This window comes from Panthera pardus, unplaced genomic scaffold, assembly GCF_024362965.1.
Source record: "Panthera pardus isolate Hobbes unplaced genomic scaffold, ASM2436296v1 HiC_scaffold_13, whole genome shotgun sequence".
Taxonomy (NCBI): domain Eukaryota; kingdom Metazoa; phylum Chordata; class Mammalia; order Carnivora; family Felidae; genus Panthera; species Panthera pardus.
Window position 1 is genome coordinate 125,690,397 of NW_026526688.1, and position 19,484 is coordinate 125,709,880.

The 19,484-nt window shown below is 39.0% G+C and overlaps 1 protein-coding gene across 2 annotated transcripts in view; it reads left to right on the forward strand.

Annotated features, from left to right (window-relative positions):
* Window positions 1-19,484, forward strand: part of UNC5C (unc-5 netrin receptor C) — a 359,471-nt gene that overhangs the window by 269,189 nt on the left and 70,798 nt on the right. For both annotated transcript variants that reach the window (XM_019463841.2, XM_019463843.2), the window contains exons 5-6: window positions 14,273-14,453; window positions 18,050-18,217. In XM_019463841.2, coding sequence (XP_019319386.1) covers window positions 14,273-14,453; window positions 18,050-18,217 — 349 coding nt within the window. The remainder of the gene's footprint in view (window positions 1-14,272; window positions 14,454-18,049; window positions 18,218-19,484) is intronic.

The window sequence follows — 19,484 nt, forward strand, 5'->3', positions numbered from 1 at the left end:
GTCTGGCAATTCCCAAGTCCGTATCTTTTCCTGTAACAAAAACAAGTTTTATTGGCTATGTTTTGGAAATTTAGTTCGTTAAAATTACACAAATTATGTGTAGGCCTATTCTATTGATTTTCATGAGCTAATCTCAAAATATCCAAATATCCAAAAGATGTCCAAAATATCCAAAATATCCAAAGATGTCTTTTGGGGAAAAGTCATTTATTTAAAAAGTGTTACATCATTCTCATCAATTTTCCAAAGGTAGAATAAGCATGTTGATTTGTGCTATTTGTTATTATTATCTACACACACTTCACAAAAAAATGAAAATTTTAGAATGCAAAAGAGAAATTGAACAAACTTCTGGTCCATTTTGTTAGAATATCTCAATGATTTTTAAACATATTTCATTTGGTAACAGAATTTTTTTCCAAAATTTTCTTCCAAAATATTTTCCTAAAATAGAATTAATTGGTATCTTCTCTCTATATATATGTTCTCAGGTCACTTTTTTTTTTTTTTTTTTGTTTGTTTGTTTTACCAAAGCACTGCTCTCAGTTCTGTTACAAGCAGTACTTCTCAGTACTTCAAAGTCATATTTATGCTTCTAGAAATCAAATATGTATATGCATTGCTAAGAATCAATAGAATCCAACACTGTGATCATCTTAAACTTTAATAGTCATAATTATTCCACATTTTGTCTAATTTCTAGCACCTGCAATAATCCTCAGTGCATTGTTGCTATTTGATGGATACTCAATGAATAGCTAATTTTCAGTAGATCCTACTGACTTTTATTTTCCTGTGCAGTCATGTCTTTGTTACATCTCTCTGAATGTGGCTACATAACTCAATTAAGGGACTTCTTCCTTACAAAAATTTGCCACTGACAGTAGTAATTTTCCTTTCTATATGGGCACACATTCTTGCCTCTGTTCATGTATTCATTCTTTCTTTTTTTCACCACACTTCAGTCATGAAGGCTTTATTTCTGCTTCACAAACAATGACTTTTATAATTGCTCTTCTGTATACCTGGAACACTCTGGCTCAGGATGACTGGCTGTTTCTAGAAATTCATGTTCTAATGCTGAGTTGGCTCTACCGAGAAGCCTTCCCTATCATCTAAAATGAAAGAGTCAGCAAACTATAGCCTGCAGGCCAAATACAGCCCACCATCTGTTTTTGTAAATAAAGGTTTTATTTACATGCTCATTTACATATTGTCTATGCCAACAGTTTAGAGACCTTGGCCCACAGAGCCTAAAATACTTAGTACATGTCCCTTCACAGAAAATGTTTTCTGACTCTTAATCTAAAGCACTGTATAGCACTCTTTTCTTTTCTTTTTTTTTTTTTTTTTTTCCCCAGCCCTAAGGACCACTGAAACTATCCAGTGTATTTATTTGTTCATATATTGTATTCTTTCTTGGGAATCACTTGGAGGGTAGACTTTGTCTTTTTGGTTTATTGATGCATCCCAGGTATCAGAAATAGTGAGGTCACATAGTAGATACTCAACAAATATTCACTGGATAAACAATAAATATATTTTGAGCATCTCTGCTAGGGTACTATAATAGATACTCTGAGCACAAAAGTAAACATATATATTCAGAGATGTTCAAAATGTATCAGTATTGATCAGTATTGGAGATATCATATACACATGAGTAATCGTGCTCTCAAGAACTCCCAGGCACAAACTTTACACAGATTATTACAGTACAGTATGATAGATGGTTTGAAAAGATTGCTACAGGTGCACACTAAAGGAAGACAGACAAAAAGGGCTTCAGAATGAAAGTGTCTTCTGAGGTGAATATTGAAGAATGAGTAAAGTTCTCTCAGCAGAAAAGGAGGAGAAAAGCATTCTGGGTAGAGTGACAGAAAATACAGTGAGTGGCCACGTTAATGACGCTCACATGCTAAGGAACCTTTAGGAAGTTCAGTATGCCTAGAGAGTGGTACTAAGTGATGAAGGTGAAGCTAGAGCAGTAATTGAGGCCAGCTTGTAAAAGATTTCATATCAAGTTTGGATTTTAACCTGGAAACAATGACACGGTGGAGAACATTTTAATTGAAGCTATTATTTTTAAGATTAACTTTTTAGTAAGAATTGTTGGAATTAAAATAACATCACAGTACTTAAACTTAGGGACATAGAAGAGGGGCCAGGTTTGAAAACCATTTTAGGTAACGTCCATAACTTCATAGAATGGTTTTGAAGAAAGCTATGAGGATTACTGTAAGCTTCGAGTTTAGGATTGAGAGGATAATGGCTCCATATTTGAAAAGAAAACCAGAAGGACCAAGCTTATAGATGATGTGAGGTGATACTGAGATCAATTCAGCACATGTTTTGTTTTTCATATTGGTTGAGCATTCAGATGGAGTTATCAAGAAAGCCATTGAAAATATGAATGGAGCTTACCAAAAACTGGGATTGAAGGGATTGATTTTTGAGTGAACAGCCATGAGAATGAATGAGATCACCAGTGTATATATAGGCCAGTTGTTTGCAAACCTGGCTGTACATTAACATCACCTGAGGAGCTCGGAGAAACACCAATGCCTGGGCCCCTCATAAGCCCAATTCAGTCAGAATCTCTGCAGGTGGGGCCCAGACGCAAGCAGATCTTAAAACCTCCCCGGGTGATTCTGATGCACAAAGTTGAGGACCACTACCATAAAATTAAAAGGAGGAAAATGAAAGAGAAAACCCTGCGGAGGACTATGTGAAACATAGTGGATGAAATAAAGGGACCCGGGAAAGAGGTTTGAGAAAGAACAGATAATTACGTGGCATGAAAGTAGCAGAGGGAAAGAGTGCTGTCGGACTGGGAAGTTAGGGGGGCTGCTGGTTGCCTCTGAAAATGCAGTTGGGGTGCTAAGCGTGAATCCAGACAGCACTAAAGTGAAGGGTCGGTGGGCAGATGAAGAGCTGAAGACAGTTTAGCCACAAAGGGAAAGAGAATGTGGAAGAATAGCTGGGAAAAGCAGGTATGTCCTAGAGTAATTTCATTGTTGGTTTGTTTTCAGGATGGACTGAAGACATGTGCATGTTTGTGGGTGACCTGATAGAAAAAAGGAAGAGCTTTGAGAGGAGTTCCTATCTTTGGGCCTATTCGGCCTATTAAAAAAGGAAGGAAGGAAGGAAGGAAGGAAGGAAGGAAGGAAGGAAGGAAGACATCTGCTTAAATTAAGGAAGATCACAAAAATATTGAGTAATATGTTGATGACCTAGGGCCTCAAAAAGTCAAAGAGGTGGAAAAAGTGACCAGTGAGTGCCACTTCTGAACACAGGATTCAGCAAGGCAGAGTTGGGAATAGTCTTGCAAGTGATACAGATGCCTTCTGGGAAACTTGCATATTTTCCTGTTTGCTAACATTTTTCCCTAAAGTAAGATGACCTTATTTTTGTTTCTCTTTTCTTGGTTGAATGTTGAACAAGATCTCACAATATGAAGATTGCTCTTTACAGAACTATCTCACTTTGTTCAACATCCTTGCCACAGACCATGTTGCCTAAAAAAAATAATAAACCCCAGCGTGTTCAGTTAGGTTTAACACAGGTGAGTCACGGCATATGGATGCGTGCACATAGAATGTGTCATTAGGATGGAATTTGATGGAATGCAGTTGGGTAAAAATGTGCACGTTAAAAATATTTTAAAGTATCTTTCATTTTGTACCAGATGTTCCTTTTGTTTATTAAACTTGAATCTTAATTTGTAAAAGTCTTTTAAACTAGTAAAGACACTAAATCAGATAGTGTTCTATTATCAGCTATTAGGTTCAGTGACCCATTAGCTGGCATATTAGGTCCTCCTTCCCTCAATTTTGATGAATGCCAAGAATTGCGATTACCTCATTTGCAAACGGATTTGTTACCCTGTGATTTTAGTCCCTTACTCTCTCAAATACCACACTAATCTTCCCAACTAGTTTGCACCTAACTTGTGCCACCCTGGAGGCTTTGACACCCCCAACAATGTATCAGGTAAGATTGGGATGCAAGAGATGGCTTCGGTTTGAAAAGCAGGAGACAAGTTTTTAGCACAATGAGTATCAGGACGGAGTGTATATGGAAGTTAAAGATACAAATACAGGTCCGCTTGGGTGGCTGAGTTGGTTAAATGTCCAACTCTTGGTTTCTGCTCAGGTGATGATCTCATAGTCCATGAGTTCCAGCCCCACATTGGGCTCTGCACTGACAGTGCAGAGCCTACTTGGGATTCTCTCTCTCTCTCTCCCTTTTCTCTGCCCCTCTCCCCCCTCTCCCTCTCCCCCACCCTCTCTCTCAAATAAGCTTTTTTTTTAAAAAAGATACAAACACAGATCCCCTTAAACATGTTTTTGTTTGTGTACCCCCATAGAAAATTTTGCATATTGCTGGTTACTTGAATTCCATTTTGAAATCCACGTGCCTTCAAACTCTTCTTTATCCGAACTGAAAAGAGTTTTCCCTTGGTTTATATGCCAAGTTTTGTAATACTTTATATGGTTTAGATCAAGGTGTTATTTCTCAGGTCATTTGCATGTAAAGAGAACCTTCTAATGGTGGGATTACAAACTAGCTTTCCTAAAGACATTTCAAGACACTGCCAAAAATTTGGGCTGCATCTTTTGAGAGCAGGGATGCTTTCCTGATGCCCCTGAAATCAAACTACATCCAGTCCCAGTGTTAGCTTTGAAAGTGAACCTGTGTTTGGTCCCAGAAGAGTGAGCAGGGTAGCGATGATAGAGAGGTTAGGTCTGATGGCTCTTTTCTGTGATCACACTGTTTCCCTGTAGAGCACCAGTGAGAGGCCAACCCGGGCCCAGATCCTGGAGTAACTCGGGTGTTTCCGTTCATCACGTCTCACACACACACACACACACACACACACACACACACACACACACACACAAATAGGTACCTTGGAATTTCTCAGCGCATACTCAAATTTGGGGGCTTTACAGGTCCAGACAGCAAAAACAAGAACGTATCTTATCACTAAAAAGAGAGGATAGAATGAATATCATGGGGTACTGAGAAAAAATAAGAGTGTTGCCAAAAAAGCCTATTTCATTAAGTCGACATGTGTGAAATTCTTTTCACGTTGCGAGGGCCAAATTGTTCATATAAAATAAACATTTGCCTAAAAAAATCATTTATTTCCTTAGACTCTGTAAGAATCAGTTTACTTTTTTAGAATATTAATATTTAAGACAAAAGCTTGAAACCAACCTAGTTGTCTATCTGGAGCCATTTAATTTCATAAAGCCGATATTAAACTATTCTTTGTCTTTTCTCTGTATATCGTGTACTATATTGAGCTGTTGCTGTGGCTTAAAAACAAATGATAAACATTTTGAACGTTAAAAAAAAAGAATGAGTGATGATGACTAACTTGAAGTAGCAGGGAAACAGCATTGGGAAACTTAAAGGAAAAACCCAAACTATAAACATGTGGATGGTCTGGGTCTAGGTAAAAGTAATATATAAATTGCCTGTGATTTATACCTTATTATTAAGTACAGTAATGGGTATTTCTCAAATTAATCTTGGTAAAATTTCTTTTATCAAAAATCTGTTCTTGTTATACCTTTAAAACATTAACGTAGTATGATGATTTGCTTTTAATCTAAAAGAATTAGAAAATACTAGTTGCACAGACTGATTAAAATGCCATGTTATACTTTCTCTAAAGCACATGCATGCTAATGACATCTCTAGAGTTATGGATTCACAAGGTTTAAATGGAAATATGTATTTAGGTTTAGCGTACAAACTAGATTGGCCAATTTAATACTTAATCATTTATATATTTCTAGTACAGTCTTAAAGAGATGTAATCTAATGGTAAGTTGACTTTGTCTCAATAAAAAAGAAAATGTCAGAAAAAGCTAAAGGAATTCAGACATGAAGATATTTTTTTTGTTTTTAAATTTACACCATTTCTCTGCTGTTATTTTAGAGAAGTTTGAGTTTTGTCCTATCTCCTTTAAGTATATCCTTAATTGATATTAATAATAACTTAAGAATTTACCGTACATCAGACACTATGTAATTTGTGTAATTAACTCATTTTTTAAGTTTATTTATTTATTTTGAGAGAAAGCGAGCGAGCATGTGCGGACGCGCAAGCAGGGGAGGGGTATGGAGGGGGAGAGAGATAATTCCAAGCAGGCTCCCCATGTTGTCAGCACAGAGCCTGACATGGGCTGGATCTCGTGAACCATGGGATCATGACCTGGGCTGAAATCCAGAGTGGAACGCCTAACCAACTGAGCCACCCAGGTGCCCCTGTTAACTCATTTGATCTTTATAAACCTTGTGGAATGCATTCGAGGATTATCCTCATCTTGTAAATGAGGACCCTGAGGCACATCTAAGGTAAGAAACTTAAGAGAGACACGAAGTGACAGTTCAATTTTGAACCCACGCAATCTGGTTTGAGAGCAACCCTCTCAGCTGGTACTTTAGAAACTGCTTCTTAAAGTAAGATTTTCACTTGCACACAATGGCATTAATCAACACGAAACATAACAGCAGAATATGCAAATAGGGCATCCTAACATTGCCTTGTAACTATTTTTATTACCTGTTAATAAATTCCAATTTCTTTATAAACCCTTGAGTCGATGACTTCAAATGTGCCCCAAATTATTGAAAAGACTGCAGTTACTGAGTCACAAGGACAGAAACACTACTTTGCCTCACTGCAGCCCTGAAGACAAGTTATGGTTTATGGGCAAAGCCTTTTATTGTTTTCTGAACTACAACCTATTTTTCTCTCTTCTTGAATGTTTTATACATAGCTAAAAATAACTTCCAACTCAGAAAGACTTCTCCCATGTATAAATCAGATGGTTTGTTAAATGGGAGGGGTGGGAGGAAGCCACATCTCAGAGTGAAATCAACAAGAAACATTGAAATGAGCAAGATAGGAACAGAATTCAGAGGCCAGACCCAAGTGCTGACTCCCAATTAACCAAGATTAGCTTACAAATAAATAGCATTGCAACAATATAATTAATTACTATTCAATACAATGAAATTCAGCACAACCAGAGATTCTGTACTGTTTCTTGGGATTTCACATACAGTTTATGTAAGGAGGCTCACTGTGAAATTACTGCAGATGAAGACCGTCACTTTATCTGGTGGTGGTGGCTTCTGGAGACACTTCAATGAGAAGGATATATTTTGCTAATATAAAGGTATATTTGTAAAGATTTAATTGATATATCTTCCTGACTCAGCGTCTTTCATGATAAACAGAATTATTCTCACACATTGCACTTATCTGACTTGTCCCTTTATCCCCCAGCACTTGCCACCATGCCTAGTACATTGGTACTCAGTGTTTGTGGAATGCATTTGAGAAAAAACAAGGTGCCTACTACCTCTTTGTTCATTGAAAATTAAAGTTCTTGGGAAGTTGTATTTTAGGCTCAGGTTTACTATGATCACCTAGATGAAGGTATGCAATAATTACTCAAACACCCTCTTTTAATTCTGCAACAGACATACAGGTGTAATGTGGATTAGAGGAGCATGCTACTTTCAAAGATACTTTAGTTAAAACATGCTGGCCACCGGACACTTCCAGACTCATAAACGACAGTGAGACATTGGGGGTCTCCTAGCGTAATTCTAGAGGTCTTCTTCTATCTTAGGACTTCTCCAGTGAGTTCGCTTGGAGGCCAGCACAGCTCTGTAAGATTTCACCTTAGGAAAGAGAAACGTGTGTTCTTAATCCCTACAGAACTTACTTAGAAGGGATGTTTAAAATGACACTCATTTATGGGTGTCTGGGTGGCTCAGTCAGTTGAGTGTCCAACTCTTGATTTTGGCTCAGGCTGTGATCTCATGGTTCATGAGTTCAAGCCCCACTTCAGGCTCTGCACTAACAGTGTGGAGCTTGCTTGGAATTCTCTCTCTCCCTCTCCCTCTGCCCCTCCCCTTCTCACTCACACTCTCTCTCTAAATAAATAAATAAATAAATAAAAATAAATAAACTTAAAAAATTTAATGGCACTCATTGAATATATTTAAGATTAATTTCTCCACTCTATAGAGATTTAAAACTGTATTTAACAGACTTGATCTCACTACATGTGTTAGTTTTGTTCATACATTCAGCAAATACCAACTAAGCACCCGCTATATATCATTTAAGGCCACAGGAATGTAACAGTGATCAAAAATCAGATCAAAATTTGTGGAACTTAAGTTCTGGTGGAGGACACAACTGCTACATGAAATAGAGACTGTATGAAATGGTGAGAAGTGCCATGGAGAAAATAAAGAAAAGAGGGTGAGAGATTGGGAGTATAGACAGAGAGAGATGTTGCAGTTTTAAAAGTTGATCAGGAGAGGCACCTGGGTGGCTCCATCGGTTAAGTGTCCAACTTTGGCTCAGGTCATGATCTCACAGTCTGAGTTCAAGCCCTGCATCAGGCTCTGCGCTGACAGCTCAGAGCCTGGAACCTGCTTCAAGTTCTGTGTCTCCTTCTCTCTCTGTCCCTCTCCCCACTACCCCTACTCACACTATATCTCTCTCTGTGGTATCTCTTGGTCTCTCTTTCTCTCTCTCTCTCAAAAATAAACATTAAAAATTTTTTTAAAAATGTTGATCAGGAAATGACTCACTGAGAGGGTGACATCTGAAGAACTAAATAAGAGAAGGGAACATATTATGCAGATACCTGGGGAAGGGAAAGGTGATTTCAAGCAGATTGACCAGCAGACTCAAAATTCCCAAAGCAGGAGTACCACTGATATGCATGAGGACTAGCAGAGGAGCCAGCGTGCTACAGATAGAGAAAGTGAACAAGGTGATCTCAGAGGGGTCAGGGGTCCTGGTGATGCTGGGCCTAGTGGGTCTTTATAAGAACTTTGGTTTTGACAGCAAGCAAGATAGGAACCTTTGGAGGGTTGGAGATGAGGTGTAGCACGATCGATCGACTTAAGGTTTCAGGCTCATTCACTCTATTGTGTTGAATATTGAATGTTGATGGCCAAGAGGGAAAGCAAAGATAAGACAGGAAATTGTTGCAGTAATCCAAGAAGGAAATGATGAAGGCTTGAACTGGAAGAGGGTGGTGGTGAGGGGACAAGAAGTGGTCAGATCCTGATATACTGCCCTGACTTCCAGTGGGCAAAGAGAGAGGTAGAGAGGAGTCAAGGCCAAGTCTGAGGCTTTGTTTAGGTAACTGGAAGGATAGAGTTGACATGAACTAAGATGAGCAAGGCTGTGGGAGGAGCAGGGTTGGAAGTGCAGTTCAGGAGGTTGTTATTAGACAACCCAGTGCAGTTGAAAGAAGTCATTTGGATATATGAGTCTGGAGTTCAAGGCCAGGGTCTAGACTGGAGATAAATTTAGAAGACCTCTGCATGAGACTGGATGAGCTCACCAAGGAAGTGAATATAGATAGAAGACAGATAAAAAGAAGAGGTCCAAGGACAGAGCCTCCACAAGGGAACAGACCTTTGCTCCAGGAAGCTGTGAGGAATGGAGTGAGATAAGACAAAAACCAGGAAAAGTGCCCTGGCCAAGAAAGCAAGTGAGGAAGAGGGAGAAACCAGTTGGGTCAAACCTGCTGCTGAGTCACCTCACCAGTATATCTAACAAAATGAAAGTAATTGGTGACTTTGAAGAGAGTAGTACCTGCAAAATGGTGGAGGTGAATGCGCATTAGAATAGATACAGCAGAGATGAAGAGGACAGGAAATGAAGAGAGTGATTATAAGCAAGTATTCCAAGGCGTTTTGTAAGGTGAGCAAAGACATGGGGTGACTCCAGGCGGAAACGAGTGGGGAGGGTTCTAAGTGTATGTCTGTATGCTGATGGAGATGGCTCCTGTAGAGGGAATATTAATGATTTAAGAGACAGAGAGGAGAATTGCTGGGGCCTGCCCTTGACCAGGCACGAGGGAATGGAAGGCACAGTACAAATGAGAGGTGACAGGTGGGAGCACAGAGAGCTGACCCAGTAACAAGAGAGAGGGTGCAGAACAGGGGTGGGGTGGTGAGTAGTGGGAGCTGTGGAAGCTGTCTCGTGATTGTCACTTTTTTTCAGTGAAGTAGAAATCGTGGTCATCAGCTGAAAGTGAGGATAGAGAGGGAGGTGGTGTTTAAGGAGAGTGGAGAAGGTGTGAAATAGCTGTCTAGGAGGATGGGACAGTGAACAGATGATGAAAATATAGTACGATTTTTTGGCAGAATTAAGGGCCCATTTGAGTTCTGTTATCATGAATTTCAGATGAGCCCACTCAACGTGGCTGTGCGCAGCCATATTCCTCTGCAAGTCTGTGAACGTGGTGTCGGGAAGAGCGGCCAAGTGAACGCCTTAGAAAAGGAGAGGGGTGGGAGAGCTGAGCTCCTGATGCAAGGGATTGTTGATAAGGTAAACGGTTCGATTTAAAAGTGGTGAAGAGAGAGGAGGGAACGTGAGAGGGATGACAGCCAAGATAGGTCGCTTTGTTTAATAGATTGTAGGGCCCAGTGAAAGTTTGTCAAAATAGGAGTCTGAGAGGGAGTAAGTCAGAAAGATGGAGAATATGGTAAAAGAAACTGCATCGGAGTTTTAGAAGGCTTGCAGTTAATAATCAGTGGTAAGGACAAGAGCTGGCCAGTGGTTCTCTGACTTTAATGTGCATATAAATCCTTGAATTTCTTATTCACATGCACATTTTGACTCAGTAAGTCTGGGTAGGCAGACCTGAGATTCTGCATTTCTGTCAGCCTCCCAGGTGACCTGGGTGCTTCTTGTCCAGGGATCTCATCTGAAAGACAATCTTCTAGAGTGGTATTCCTCAACCCTAGCAGGAAATCACAGCCCCTTGAGGAGTCTCAAAAATACAGATGCTAGACCAGTCTTGACCAGTGAATCAGAGTTGCTCTGGGTCAGATTTAATTTCTCCGGATTGGATGTAAAATTGATATATTATGAATGTCCAAATTACTCTACAGTGAAACCAGGATTGAAAGTCTCTGGCCTATAAGTGTGGGTGTCTTAGAGACCAAGACTGTGGCAGGAAGGAGGGTCATGTAATTGAGAGGCCAAAATGTTGAAAGTGTTTGTGATTATTAAAATCATTAGAAATTGTGACAGAAAAATTGTGCTGCATAAAATGACTGTGAGCCCAGAGGTCTTTAAATGACCACAAAAAATATAGAAGGTGGGTGACATAATCTGATGGCATGAAATTCAAAGCAATGGTGTTTGGAGAGAATGGTCTAGAAAAGACAGTGCAGAACAAGGAGGGCACTTTCTGATTCCCCGGCCCAGTGTGTGTTGGGTTTAGGAAATCAAATATCCACCACTTGAGAGAACTCCAGGATAAAAAAAAAAAAAAAAAAAAAAAGCAGCAAAACAGAAGCATCATAAAGAGCTAAGTTTTAGTTAGAGAAAAGTAGAGAAAATAATCTAAACAGAGTTTGAAATTTTGGAGAATTTTGCTTCTGCATTGCAAAGCAGCGTGATAGGGGGTCGATATTTTTTCAGGGTGGGAGATGGGGATGTGCAGGGCAGCATGAGGATTCCAGTGCCAGAGGTGATGACCTGAGCTTCCTGTAGAGATGTGGTCTCAAAGCAGGACATTGTGGCAGCTGCGAGTACTGGAATGTAGGGAACAGGAGGGTAGGCAAGGTACCGGAAGCCGGAGGAGCCCATGGCTCACCTTTTCATTTCTACAGCTATTTTCTAGCAGGAGTGAACTCTCTGTTTCTTTAAACTAGGCATTACAAGTGAGCCCAGTATGGAAAACAGGAAAACAGATCAAAGCAGAGCTTCTCTGGTTAAATCCAGAGTTGGGGAGGAAGGCAGTAACCTCCACAGGGCCCTGGGGGCCTCTCCAGTATGTCTGGGGTTCCTCAGGGGTCATCAAAACCCAGGTCATACTCACTGTTCCAGCACTGGCAAGAGACTTGAGAAAAATGCAGAGTGATATATTTGCAAGTAAAGTTGGTTTACCCAGTAATCACAGAAGTTGTCTTAGATCTTGTCAACTGTGCAGATTGCTCTTTTTCTTCCATGTAATAAACTTTCAAATATACAAGTAGTTTGCAATATCCCTTGGGATCTCTTTATGTCACTTATGATCAGGGTAACCTCACTGTTGTTAACTGATGTGATTTAAACAGAAGAAACCATAGTTTTGAACAGTCATGGGTTCTCCTGTGAGAATAGTTGGAATCTTCAGAAGCAAACCATGAGACCAAGATTTGAATGCAGAGGGTTTTTTTTTTTTTTTTTTTTTAAATGGGGCATTCATAGAAGAGAGAACCTTATAGCTGGGTGGAGCCACCAGGAGAGAAAATGAAGCCCCGTAAGTGTGTATAGAGATGGCAGGCGACATCTCAAGGGGACAGCTTCAGCCTAATTTCACAGGGGAACTCTGGAAGGTAGCAGCTCAGATTCTGACCCCAATTGGACACAAAGCATATTTCCATATCTGTGAGACAATGGCTAAGGTGGAGGTTGTGGGACAGGGAGGGGGAGGGGGGTGCTGTGAACCCCTAGGCACTTTCAGAGTCCACGAATGTCAGAGCCATCTTTCAAAGAAAGAGCAATTATGGGTCCTTGGAAGAAAAGCATGAAGAGCATGCTCTCTCTCTCTCTCTCTCTCTCTCAGGAGGGATCCAAGACCAACTCAGGGGATCCCAACAGTGCCTTCTATAAGTGGAAAGCTTTCTCTAGAATGGCATAGATAAAGATTAGATTAGAAAGTTAATGTCTGCTTTCAATGATCAATGATAATTAATAATTATATGAATTTTGCTCCCTTCCCTCTTGCACTTCTAGTGAGCTCAAACTACCACACACATAGGGCCAGATTTTGAGAAAATCCGAGTCAAGAAGCGTGTGAGTTTCAGATCAGATATATCCAAGCATGGCCCTGACTGAATGTGGTCTCTGTATGTGAAAACAAAATGCATGTTTTAAAACTCCACTGTTTTAGATGATTTGATTCTATTTCTCACTACCATAGTATAAATACCAAGAGGGTTTTGCCCTTTCAAAATTTATATCACCACAAATAGTTGCTCTTATCTACATCCTCAAATGTTTATTTCAGGATTGTTGTTGGTTTTTAAACGTTTTCCCTTTAAATTGTGGTCTCTTTCCTAAGGATTAGAGGAGCATTATTTTAGAGTCCCTCTGTTGGATGTAATTTAGAGCTGTGCAAAGTCAAGCCCACTGACAGATTTAGAGATTAATTTCCAGACCTCTTGTGGTGCTGGAGATACTCTTTAAGATTTTGAAAATGGCAACACTGTTGACTCTCTACCACTAAAGATTACTTGTATCCATATCCACATGGATGCAAAAGAAAAGTTTAAGGGTGGCAAATATCAATGTTGTTTTGCTTTATGGAAAATCCTGTGCATAGAAAAAAAACAAAAACAGCAGCAGCAGCACCAATTTATGGAACAAGAAATAGTTCATCCTCCATAAGGACAGTTTATACAGATATATCTCCCTCCTTTCATTCTGTAAGCATAATATTGCTTTTGCTAAACTGATGTGATCTTCATGGAAAAAATAGTCCAGTAGTTCTGAACAGTCATGTCTTAGGTCAGGTTCCCCAGAAGCAAACCATGAGTCAAAGATTTGATGTTAGTGATACAGAAAAGGAGAGCTTTGAGTATGATGTATACGCTCTTTGGATTATATTGAAGGTTGGTACAAAACCTTTTCTTCCTCAAGTATTTTGGCTTAAATGCATCTCCAAATATGTGTTTGCTCCATTTTAAAGTAAGTGCATTTTCGGGGAAATTTAATCCATATGTTTCAGCAAGGTTACACGTAAATCATCCAAATGTTGGTTTATTAGAGCTACATGATGTCGAAGATGCCTTTTGAGCTTTTTTAATAGTCTTTACATTCTTTTGTGAAAAGCAGCAAGTTAGTTGCCAAGAGTAAACAAATCAAATAGCAAAAGGTTTGAGTTCCGTTTGAAATGCTTAGCCTATTATTTTTGATTGGGTTCTGAACTTGGCAGTGCACATTCCCTGTTCTTGCCTGCGGGGCAAAGTGAAAACAATTTGAACATTGTATTTCCCAACTGGTTCATTGACATTTGAGAATAATGTAGTACAGACAGAATCAGCAAGTTTGGCAGGTGAGTGATACCTCACATGACCTCGGAAAGTTACTTCCTCCAGGATTGCTGAAGTTCATAGCACAGAGCAATGTCATACAAATTCTAAAACACAGGTTAGGACAGACAGCCATCGAGGGATCCGTACTGGGTACTTACCTATTTCTTTTGTGCATCTTTAGGTGGAATGGTTGAAAAATGAAGACATAATTGACCCCGTTGAAGATCGGAATTTTTATATTACTATTGATCACAACCTCATCATAAAGCAGGCCCGCCTCTCAGATACTGCAAACTATACTTGTGTTGCCAAAAACATTGTTGCCAAGAGGAAAAGCACGACTGCAACTGTCATAGTCTACGGTGAGTGAGCTGGTGGAGTCTCAATCTAGTCCATGTCAAACTACAGTTTCTCTCGTTTTAATTTAAACTATCAAGCAAGAGGCCCTTTCTCTTTTCTTTTTCTTTTTTTAAACATAATTTATTGTCAAGTTAGCTAACATACGGTGTATACAGTGTGCTCTTGACTTCGGGAGCAGATTCCCGTGATTCATTGCTTACATACCACACCCAGTGCTCATCCCAACAAGTGCCCTCCTCAGTGCCCATCACCCATTTTCAATCCCTATTGCCAGCTTGCAGCTTCAGCAGTGAGGTTTAACTGCTTCCCTGATAGGCATAGAAAGACCAGACTTGGAAATTCCTAGCCCTTGGTCAGTCAGCTTATGGAAAAGTGAAGGAAATCCACCTGAGTGCCTGCACCAAAGCCAGAAGATGCTCACCCATCTAAGTGTGCCCCCCTCCTCCATACCCTGGACCACCCAGATCTAGAGTGAGTTTGGAGATGAAGATGGTTAAGTCAGCCCACTGACAATTCTGTGGGCTTTGGCTTAGTCAGGTAAATTGTGGCTGACCTGTTCCCCAGATACATCAGAGAACAACGTTGACTTCCTGGAACTTGCTTTACACACTCGGGGGGGGGGGGGGGGGGGGGGGCGCGGGTAGTTAGAGTGAAGGTGACCACTGCTATGCAGTGGCCCTAATCCTAACCACATAGCAAGTTCAACATAATGATTTCTTCGGAAAGCTTCCCTTCCGCTCTCTGGCCCTTTCTAGTCCAGCTCATATCCAATTTGACCTAATATTTCTCCAGAAATACTCAACAGTTTCACACCCAATTTTGCTGTAGCGTCTGATGCTTTTATCTCTTTGCGGTATAGCACTCAGTTGCCTTCCAGTCATTTTATGAGGAGTTTCATCTCCCCAGCTGTGTGTTAAGCTCCACTATAGACCAAGAGACTGCTCTGTGTATTTATGTATTTCTCACAGTGTTGGGCAGACAGTAGGTCCTCACATTCTGGGTGATTTATTGTGTCAGAGGAAACCAAACAACCCTGGGAAGTATTTTGAGGGTATGCCCCGTCTTAAATGAGATGCCTGTGTCTCACCACCACTTGGAACTTAAGGAAGCTTTTCAGGGCTGCGTCAGTGTGAAAGGACATTCCAGGGACTTTCACGTCTGGGTGACTGCAAAGGAGGGGCAGCCCTTGGCAGGTATCTGGCTCGTGGTACTTAGTGTAGATACTGCCATTTGGATGGATGTCCTCATGCTGTGGGGAGTTATGAGAAACAGAAACCACGTGAGGCTCCAGAGGCTGTATATTGTGACACTTTAAATCTTTCCTTTTTATTCCAAGACAGATACATACAATTTTTTAATTCTCTGGATACTCTGAGATTTAATTTCCTCGTCAAGATAATGGCTATGTTAAATTGTAGGTAGTTGCCTCTCTTCAGTCACAGTGAAAGGATTCCTACTTTTTATCTTTTTCTAAACTGGCTGAACAACTTGATTAACAGCATTTAAAGTGCAAAAGATAATGGAGCACATCACAGCACGTAGCAATCATAGATAACTAATGATGATGGACTATCTTTCTATGAGTTATATAGATGTTTAATATACATGCAGATCTCTTCCCCTATATATAACATGCTTTCAATATCTACAAATGCAAGCTGAACATGGTTTTTAGAAAGAATCAAACAGATGGAACTTAGGCACTTTGAGTAAAAAACATCATTGGACCCTAGGGGTCAGGAGACTTGTGCTCTAGGACTAGTTCTAGTAACTGACCTTCAGTTGGCCACTTGACCAGGATGCTAGGAACCCTCATGTCCTTGTCTGTAAAATGAGGGTATAAGTCTAGGGCTTTCACATTCCTTTTTTTTTTTTTTTTCTCTAGGAGCTTATCATTATTTGTTTCTCATTAAAATCCTACCAGAGCAGTATATGGATACTATAACCCCAAATATTGGCTTGCCAGTATGCTAGGAAGCAGTTTACAATGACAATTCCATGACACTGGGTTTTGTAAAGCTGAGCAGGTTAAGTTGCTTTTTGGAACACTAACTGAAACACAACCTATCAACCATCTGCTTGTCCTTTTCATGGCCTCATAAAGTAAGTCGTCCAAGGCTCATAGATTAGGCTCACCAGAAGTTTATAGCAAAACGTGTACATCTAACGAGTATTTCATTTTTGAGTGTGTTGTATATATTTATTTTTGTTAGTATCATTTTGAGATGGCAAATATATATCTGTTATAGAAAATTTAGGAAACACAGAAAAGGTCAGAGAAGAAAATGCCAATAATCCTGTCATCTTGTCATCCAGAAATAGCTTTTAAAAAGATTGATATGCATACTACTGGTATTTTTATGCATAGATAAGATTTTTTAAGTAAGGGATATAAATATATTTTTTACTTAAAACGTGATGTTCAAATATTCATGTATTATTAAATAGACTTCTAGAGCACCATTTTTTAATGGCTGCCTAGATGTCAGTCACATGAACATACGTTTACTTTACCCTTTTCCTATTGTTGAACATTACAGTTGTTTACAATTATTTATCTTTATAGAAAAATAACTCTGCCATGAAAATTCTTTTGTCTGTGTATGTATGTATAACATATTCATAATTTTTCCCATTGTCTTGCATAGGATTCTAGCAGAGGAGATGTCGGGTGTGTGATATGCACATATAAGCTGTGTGCTGCCTGAGTGTCTAGCACTCTCTTTATGATCAGGAGTTCTAGTTATGTCAGGTTTTAACTTCTACTAGTTACGTCAGGTTTTAACTACCAGCAAATAATTTTTGTTAGAAAATGCTTAATTACAATAATGTACTCTAAATTCACATAATGGAAGTCCTAAAATATATTAGAGTATTTTCTACAGGGATATCTCCGGCGGTAAATAGTGAACATAGCAGTAGAATGTAGGTTTTATAATCATACACTGAACTCTCCATCAAACACCATAATTGACTTTTACACACAGAATAGGTGTCCATTTCAATTACATAAACTAAATGCCAATTCAATCAAATAGCTACTCAATTAGTTTAAAATCTAGCAATATAAGACTTTATTTTTTAACGAGGTTCACCGCATTAATGAAACTGACCAAAAGTCCTTAAAAGGCTGTAAAGTTTACATGTGCTAAAGAAAAATAATCAATCATCTATTAAGAAAAAGCTACATGATTTTATTCAGCTCTCATGCTTCAGATCCACCTGCAACCTTGGCATAAGGATGTAAACATTTATTATTTGAGATAAGCTGTCAAAAATAATTTTTAAAGCTTGATTAGGTAAGAGGAATGTATTTTTTTTAAGAACAGTAGCCAAGAAAAATAGAACACGGTTCTATATACTCTTCTGAGTAGGTGAGTACATTTTGGTAATTCATTTTATTTATCTCTATGCTTAGATTCCTCAGCTATGCAGTAAAACTGAATGAAATGATGCCCAAGGTCTCTTCTATCTTTGAAATTTTAGATTGTTTTATGGTCACTTAGCAGATGACTTTTTGTCTATGTGTTGTGCATGGTTTGTGTGTCTGTGTGCATGAACACACATATGATTCAATTTTATATTTACCTTCTTCCAGTAAATGGTGGCTGGTCCACCTGGACAGAGTGGTCTGTGTGTAATAGCCGCTGTGGACGAGGGTATCAGAAACGCACAAGGACCTGCACCAACCCAGCACCACTCAATGGTGGTGCCTTCTGTGAAGGGCAGAGTGTGCAGAAAATAGCCTGTACCACCTTATGCCCAGGTAAATAAGACAGTGCTCGCGTTCCAAATGTATCCTCCCATTTTAGGATTGTTTTAGGAGATATAAACAAAGCCTTATTCACCTGAATATGTGATAAATGTTATTTCTATCCATCATACCATTGAATGCTTACACTGCTGAGAAATCAAGTATTTTTCTCCCAAACAGTATTTAACTTTATTAGCCAAACATGCAAAATAGAATAAAACATGAGATTAAACACTTACGGACATGATCCCTCTCTATTACTGGACAAAACTGCTGGAGCCAAGATTATAGATTCTATAATTCAAGGGATTTGGAGAGCCCTGAAAGCCACATATTTTAGGAATAACAACTCTTGATCTTCAGACAGCCATGGAAATTATTGGAATTAAAATTCAGAATATGTTTTAGACTGAGATTTTGGTATTTGGTGTCAGTTTCTGGGCAAGGGCAAATAAAACATTTGGAATGAATTAAAAAGAAGACAAAGCTTTGTGACACCTGGGCTAATGGGTTTTGAAAATACAATGCAGTCAGCTCTTTATTATCTGTACATGTTGGTTGTGTATTTCTGTGAGTTATTTGCAGTGGCAACTATAGCAAGATTGCATCCCTCTGCTTCTGACCATCTTCTGATGCTGTCTCATGTTGTCACCAGCTTTTATCCTTAGGCAAATTAAAGTTAATATTGCCAAAATCAAAACCAAAATCAACTAAAATGTTTAATTATATGATATATTGAAAATTTAAGCTAAAATTATTTTGAAATAATCCATAAATTTAGTGCATTCCTTGGGTAGCTGTTATATTTCAATTTCATTATTTATTTGTATTTTATTTTATTATTTTTTTGTGCTTTCATGATTTAGAAACAATCTCCTTACGTCCCTTTATCTTGCCTACCTTTTGTCTTATTCATCCCTTAAAGAAACTTTCTCAGAGATGGGTTGTAGAAATGAACCGTAGAAAAATATAATCTATATTTTATACTCCCAAGTGTCCACTCTCAAATATCCAAACAGTATCCCATACTGAATCCTTTGAGAGATTTTATTAATGTAACAAATCTTGACACTTAGCTAGGTTTAAAATTTCAATATTTACCTTGTAGTCTCTTATATTTTATCTAGATATTGACTTCCACAATTAAAAAGGCACTGAGTATTTTGAGTTGAGATAGAAGTGTGTGTGTGTGTGTGTGTGTGTGTAAACTTTGGGCTGGTTTAGGTCAAAGCAAATGTATTTTCTCCAAATAGCTGGGAGTTGCTTATACAGCCAACTC